Source organism: Chrysochloris asiatica, unplaced genomic scaffold (genome assembly GCF_000296735.1).
Source record: "Chrysochloris asiatica unplaced genomic scaffold, ChrAsi1.0 scaffold00116, whole genome shotgun sequence".
Classification (NCBI taxonomy): domain Eukaryota; kingdom Metazoa; phylum Chordata; class Mammalia; order Afrosoricida; family Chrysochloridae; genus Chrysochloris; species Chrysochloris asiatica.
The window spans coordinates 525750-532815 of NW_006408634.1; the positions used below are offsets into that span (position 1 = coordinate 525750).

The following is a 7066-nucleotide window of genomic DNA, read 5'->3' on the forward strand; positions in this document are numbered from 1 at the left end:
ACTTAACAACAACAACAAAGGTTTTTGAAGACAGATATATTATAGGCCACATTCCGTATTCACAGTGCAGTAAAACAAGAAAACAAAACTTTTCTCAAACAAAAAATAAACCCAGTCACTGAGTTTATATTATATTATTATACTGAACTATAATATGTAGGCAACAACATAAACAATACACTCATTATCAAACTTTTAAGTGTGGCCAAGACGATAATCAGAAGAACTTTGGTATCATTATGTATACTATTTCTTATACCAAAGAACTTTTTAAAAAGAGAATGTAAGTACATTAAACATTCAACTTAAAAACAGAGGTAAGAGATGAAAACAATCACAAATAAACCAACATCTATCAAAGAGAACAAATAAATTACAACTGAGAAAAATAATGGCTATAAGTAAATTATAATGCTGTTTCTTTGGGAAAAATTGTTTTCTACATAAACCTTTGAACAATCTACTGATGTGTAAACCACAAACAGGAATTGAAAGGAGAAAAGGGATAGAACAAATAAACACAACTTTAATTATGAAATAATATAGGCATAATTATAAACTAATCATCTGAAAAGCCCAGTGAAATTTAAAAAAAAAAAATCTAAGGGATAAAAGAAAACTTTAAATAATAAAAAAAAAATAACTAAAGAAGTCGAAAGTCTCAATAGAAAGTGAGAAAGCTGCCCAAGAATTAGCTGAAACTTTCCTCCCATGCTTGTAGGGTCTGATTACTTTACTGGTGAATTCATTTTAAATGTCCTGAAATGGATACTGGTTAAATTGCAGACGCTATTCAAAAGATACAAAGGGGTGAAATCTACTCATGTCCTCCAGGGATACAAGCTTTCCATAATACAGAAATTTGATTATGATAGCACCAATCTCACATATGAACACAGAGGCAAAATCCTATATATGAAGACAGAAGAACGCATAGAGTACCCAGGAATAAAACTTAGCATACGAAAAGGCTGGTGTGTTGCAATCAAAAGTTTCATCCTAAGAATGCAAAGATGATTTGACATTAGGAAATCGACCAAGTTGCATCTATGCTAGTTGTACATTTTCTCACCTTCTCTAAAGTCAGGGGATAGATCTTCCAGTTTGTGGAACTTATAATTCTTTTTTTCTTTCTCAGCATTACATAAAATAATAAAACATCATTTTCAACCAATGAGGTCTTAAGTTAGATGAGATACAGTAATGGAAAACCTCACACCAAAAGCTTAAATACCCAAACAAACCAACAAAAATCTTCTCAATGGATGTTTAAAAGGCATTTGATAAAATTCAATACTTATTCCTGATTTTTAACCAGGATACTTTCTTAAGATGACACAGGGTAGCATTGTTTCAAAACATGATCCATCATCATAGCTAAACGTGAAACATCATAGGCATCCCGGTTAAAACCAGGAACAAAAACAACACACACACCACTAAGACTATGGTTGTCTGTTGTGGAGCTTTTGACCACTCTATGAAGCCCTGAAACAGAAAGAAAGAAAGAAAAAAATGGATAATTATTGGAAAGAAGGGCCAATGCAGGAAAATGGAATTATTATATCATTGGAAATTCAAAGGCGTTATCAACTGAAAAGCTATTTGAATTAAAATCTACATACTCTAGTAAGTAGATATAAACATACAAAAGTCACATTTCTATAGACTGGAGGGGAAAATGCATCACCACTGAGTCAGTTCCAAGTCCTATCAGCCCTATCTATAGGAGAGAGTAGAACTGTTTCATAGGGTTTCCAAGGTTGCAATGTTGACACAAGCAGACAGTCCCATCTTTCTTCCATGGACTGGTTGGTTGGTTCGAACAACAGAACTTTTAGTAAATGAATACTTAACCACTGCCCCAGCAAGGTTCATTTTTTCCTACAGATTGCCATAGGAAATTTCAGAATAATGGTACAACTGAGAAACATTTCAAAATATAAAGTCTCACCATCTGTGCTCTGTTGTTATTAAGTGCCGTCACGTCGGTTCCAACTCATAGCAACCCATATAGAGTTTCCAAGGAGCAACTGGTGGGTTTGAACCACCAACCTTTCAGTCTATGGTCCAGTGCCACACCCCAAATACACACACACATATTCTCGATCCAATCTTTCTCTTAAGCTCCTTATTTACATATCTGTCTCCTTGCCACCTCTACTTGGATATCTAATGATCATCTTAAACTGCACATATCCCAAACAATCATGAGGGTTATTGTGTGTGTCATTGAGTCAATTACAGACTTATCGAGACTCCATAAAACAGTAAAACTGCTAGGAAGGAGTCCTGGTGGCACTGTGGGTTGGGCGCTGATCTGAGGGACAAAGACATGGCAGTGTGCACCCATAAAGATTTAGTCTGAAAGCCCTCTGGGGCAGTTCAACTCCATCTTCTAGGACGTCCGAACCAACTTAGTGGCTGTGGGCTTGATTTGATTTGGTCTGGTTTGGAATCGTTATGGATAGAGACCTGGTGGCACAATGGCTAAAATGCTGGGCTACTAAACCAAAAGGACCGTAGCTTGAACCCACCAGCCACTCTGTGGGAGAAGGCTAACTGTCTTGGACACCCTACGGGGCAGTGCAGCTAAGAAGCGGATTCCGCTCAGTGGCTCTGGGTTTACTTCAGAATCTTAACGGGAACGACTTGCCTGGTCTTTTCTCCCAAAGACTGCTGGTGGGTTTGAACTGCTAACCTTGTGTGTTATCCGTGCAGCATATAACCAGAGTTTCTTGATATCCTAAAGCCAACCAACCAATCAACCCATTGCCAGTATGTTGATTCCAACTCACTGTGAGCCTTTAGGATAGAACAGAAGACCTGCTTCCGTGGGTTTCTGAGATCGTAACTCTTTACGGAATCAGACTGGCTCATCTTTCTCTTTGGGAGACACTGGTGAGTTTGAACCCCCTACCCTATGGCTAGCAGTACAATGCTTAACCCACTGCACTACCAGGGATCCTTGGTACCCTAATTTTAAAAAAATCAGCCTGCCATCAAGTCAATTCTGACTCACAGCAACTCTACGAAGGATTTCAGAGATCTGTAAATCTTAGCAGGAGCAAACCACCTCATCCTTCACCCATGGAGAGAGGGGTTGGTAGATTTGAACCGAAGACCTTGAAGTTAACAATTCATTGCCTAACCTACTGAGCCACTAGAGTTCCCTGATATCCTAATCAAACTAAACCAAACACACTGCCATCGAGTCGGTTCCGACCCATAGTGACCCTGCCTGGGGTTTCCGAGGCCGTAAACCTTTACAGGAGCAGAAAGGCTCAACTTTCTGCCAAGGAAAGACGTGAAGATTTAAACTACTGACCTTGAGGTTAGAAGCCCAGCTCCCAATCCCTTGTACTCCCAGGGCTCCTTGAGATCCTAATTTGTTGTTGTTGTTAGGTGCCATCCAGTCGGTACTGATTCATAGCAACCTTATGCACAACAGAACGAAACACTGCCCAATCCTGGGTCAACCTCACAATTGTTGTCACAGTTGAGCCCATTGATGCTGCCGCTTTGCCAATCCATCTTGCTGGGGGTCTTCCTCTTTTTCTCTCACCCTCCACCTTACCAAAATATCTTAATACCATCACCTAAATTAAATTAAAAGCTCCTTCTACAGTACCCCCCCCCCACCTACATCACTTCTCCTCACTCCGCCACACCTCCAACAGATGTCTCTTTCTCTTGTCACCCACATCCGAGGTTGGAATGACACACAGCGTGTGAAGACCCTCTCCTGCATTTCTAAATACAACAGGGACATGTCCTGTTTCCCGAGGATGTGAGCATTTGGAGTTCACAGCCATGACGAGAGCTTTGTTGGCCAGGAACATCTGAAGCTGAGGAAGGACCTATGATGACCAGCTGAGAGACCTGCAGGGGAGACATCTGACCACAGTGCAGAGGAACCCCAATTTACCTGGGAGTCTTCTGATTCGTCCTCCTCATCCATTGAAGTCCATTCCTGGGAAAGTGTTGTCTCTTGAGATGACAGATCTGAGTGGAGACGAAATGGAGCCATGAGCATCCAGGACAGCTGGGGTGGGCACCTCTCTCTCTTCCCACCTGGCATCGTAGCCCCTTCCCGTTAACATCCTTTCCTACCTACGCTGCTTTCCTGTGGTTCAGGCGGAACTGAGAGGATGATCGCCCTAAATTCTGGTCTTATTTCTCTGACAATTACCGTTAGCCCAAAGTTTGGGTCTAATGCTCTGGAGCAATTGAGTCCAATTAATAACTGCTCCAGATAAATAAGTTTTAAAAGAATCTCTTATTATTTTTAGGAAAATGACTAACAGAATACCTCAGAGCAAACAAACTGGTTTAACTGGTGTTCTTTGCTATGAAGATTTTTTATACTACTTCTGGCTAAGGCACTTACACAGGCTATGATTCTAACATTCACACGAAATCACAATAAACAACTCACAGGAGGCCATAATTGACTAGCCCAGATGGTCAGTTCTGACCAAAACACGACCAGACTCCTGGCAGAACCAAGCAATCATTAACATTCCAACCTAAAAACAGTCAAAACATATGTTTAAGGAATAAGGACAAGTTTGGGGGATGGGAGGTATATATAAGATGCTTTAGGCCAATGTTTGATTATATTTACTCTTAACTAAGAAAAACAGTTGTTGTTGTTAAGTGCCATGGAGTTGGTTCTGACTCATAGCGACCTTGTATAGGGTTTCCAAGGAGCAGCTGGTGAGCTTGAACTGCCAACCTTGAGGTTCAAACTGACCTTGCAGTCCAGCGCATTAACCCACAGCGCCACCCCAGGACTCCACAGTAAAACAGTTGTTGTTGTTGTCGTTAGGTGCCATCAAGTCGGCACAAACTCATAACAACCTTATTTATGCACAGCAGAATAAAAGGATGTCCGATCCTGAGCCAACCTCACTACTGTTGCCACACTTGAGTCCATCGATGCTGCCACCTGGCCAATAAAACAGTAATGATCCTCAAATGGCTGTCCTTAAGGTCTCACTACCTGGAAGACTTAGAGTGGGTTACCTGGCAGGCTCTGCTGCCTGACCCTCAGTTTCTTTGCCTGACAAATGGATACAATAGTGCCTTCACCAGGAGACATCATCATGGATACTTACCCAACATAGCCAAGCACCTCCAGTGATTGGTGTACTGGGTTTGAAAGCTCCAGACCATAGACTTTTGTTTAATTGGCACAAGATACATCGTATATAAAGTTCATGTTCTATACCCTTGTTTGGTAAGTAGTGTCTGGGGTCTTCTGAGTGGTCATCTAAGACACAATAATCTCTACTTGTCAGGAATGACAGAGAATGAAGGAAACCAAAGAGCCAAGGAAGAAACCAGCAAACACCAACAACAGCCTCTTCTAACCAGAGCCCAGATACCCCAACCCATCATCCCGACCAGGGACGTACAGATCTCGGATCGAATGTGAGAAAAGGGTACAGCAAAATTCAAAGGCATCCTCACAAAAAAGACCAGGCTTACTGAACCCATAGAGACTGAAAGAACCTCCAAACATTATTGCCCTAAAAGAGACTCTTTCAACTTAAACCTGAAACAAATCCTGGAGATCAAACAATAGACTGGATTATAAAATTTCAGAAAAGTGAGTCATGTGAGACCAAACAGTCAACATTTAACCAAAAGCAAAGATGAGAAGGTGGGGAGGAGAAGAGGCGATGGACCCAGGGAAGCAGAGCAAACAGAGTGGGCATAAAGAGAATGCAGACACAAAAAGGGGACTCTAAAGTGCAAACTCTCACCTAAAAACAATAAAATATTTAAAAGAATAAAAGAGAGAGAGAGCAGATTCGAACAAAGACAGACAAGCATGAATGGGGAAGGTAGGGACCACGTGAAGCTCTCTAAGGAACTGAGACTAACAGAGGCAATGATCTTGCCCCACTGCTGACAGAGAGAGCCTTCCTCAGGAGCCAGAGTCCTGGATTCAGACATCTAGCTTCCGAAACTGTGAGAAAAGAGATTTCTGTTTATTAAAGTCCCCTACCTGCATCACTTCTGTTCCTACAATTTAGGGAACAAAGACACTGACTGACATAATATCATTATTGTTGTTAATGACCTTGTAGGACAGAGTAGATTTGTCCCATATGGTTTTCCTGTGCTGCCGTCTTCACAGAGCACGAGCCCTCTCAGTAGGTCCGAGCAAACATTTATTTCAGTTAGAAGCCAATCCCCTCCTTTACAATTGCCACCAAAAACAACAGCAAACGCCACTGCTGTAGCATCTATCCCAACTCACAGCAAACCAACAGGACCTAGTAGCACTGCCCCATTGGGTCCCCAAGGCTGAAATCTATACGGAAACAGACCACATCTCTCTCCAGAATCTGTCTCCTGTGAAGTGGCTAGGGGGTTCAATCCAGCCCTGTTTGGTTGACAGGTGAGTGTTTTGGCCACTGTGGCAGTGTTTATCAAATAAACACTGAGTTTTTCTTTAGGCTCTTTCACCCAGCTTCTGGGGGACCCCACCCCCTCACCTTTCTCATCGCTGTCACAGCTGGTGGTCCCAACATCCACAGCCTCCCAGTCCCTGGTGAAGGTGGGATGGGGCTGCTTCTCCCAGGTTCGACTTTCTCGAGGCAACAGCGTCTTGGTTCTCTCGGGTTCCAGCAACCCCCGCAGCTGCTCAGGCCGGAGACTCTGCATTTCCCCCCAGAGTGGAGCTTCTGAGACAGGCTTGGGGGGCAGTATGAAGCCTCTCACTGTCTCCTTTTCCTCCTGTTTCAGGGTCTTAACTAGTTCCCCAGGCACAGGATCCAGAACCTGAGGACTGACAGGCAGTTATTCGGCAAACATTCACAGAGCGGCAGCTGTGTACAGGCACTGTTGCAGACGACAGCAATCAAAATTAGGATGAAGGTTCTAGGGAGGTTTCCACTCTAGGGGGAGGCGAGAGACAGTGACCAATACAAAGACCTAAAGAAATACATGCACACATGTGATCATTGCAGCATTGTTGACAATAGCCCAAAGGTAAATGGATAAAGTGTAGTCTGAATCATGCATATCACTCAGCCCCTTGTAGGAGTCCCTT

At 42.6% G+C, this 7066-nt stretch overlaps 1 protein-coding gene across 1 annotated transcript; it reads right to left on the reverse strand.

Annotated features, from left to right (window-relative positions):
• Nucleotides 1–1377: 1377 nt before the first annotated feature.
• SMIM17 (small integral membrane protein 17) lies at nucleotides 1378–6678 on the reverse strand. Its single transcript, XM_006868078.1, has 3 exons — nucleotides 6510–6678; nucleotides 3929–4005; nucleotides 1378–1488 (listed from the first exon to the last, which is right to left on the reverse strand). The coding sequence occupies exons 1-3, from the start codon at nucleotides 6676–6678 to the stop codon at nucleotides 1378–1380; spliced, it is 357 nt and encodes a 118-aa protein (XP_006868140.1).
• Between the last annotated feature and the right edge of the window lie 388 nt (nucleotides 6679–7066).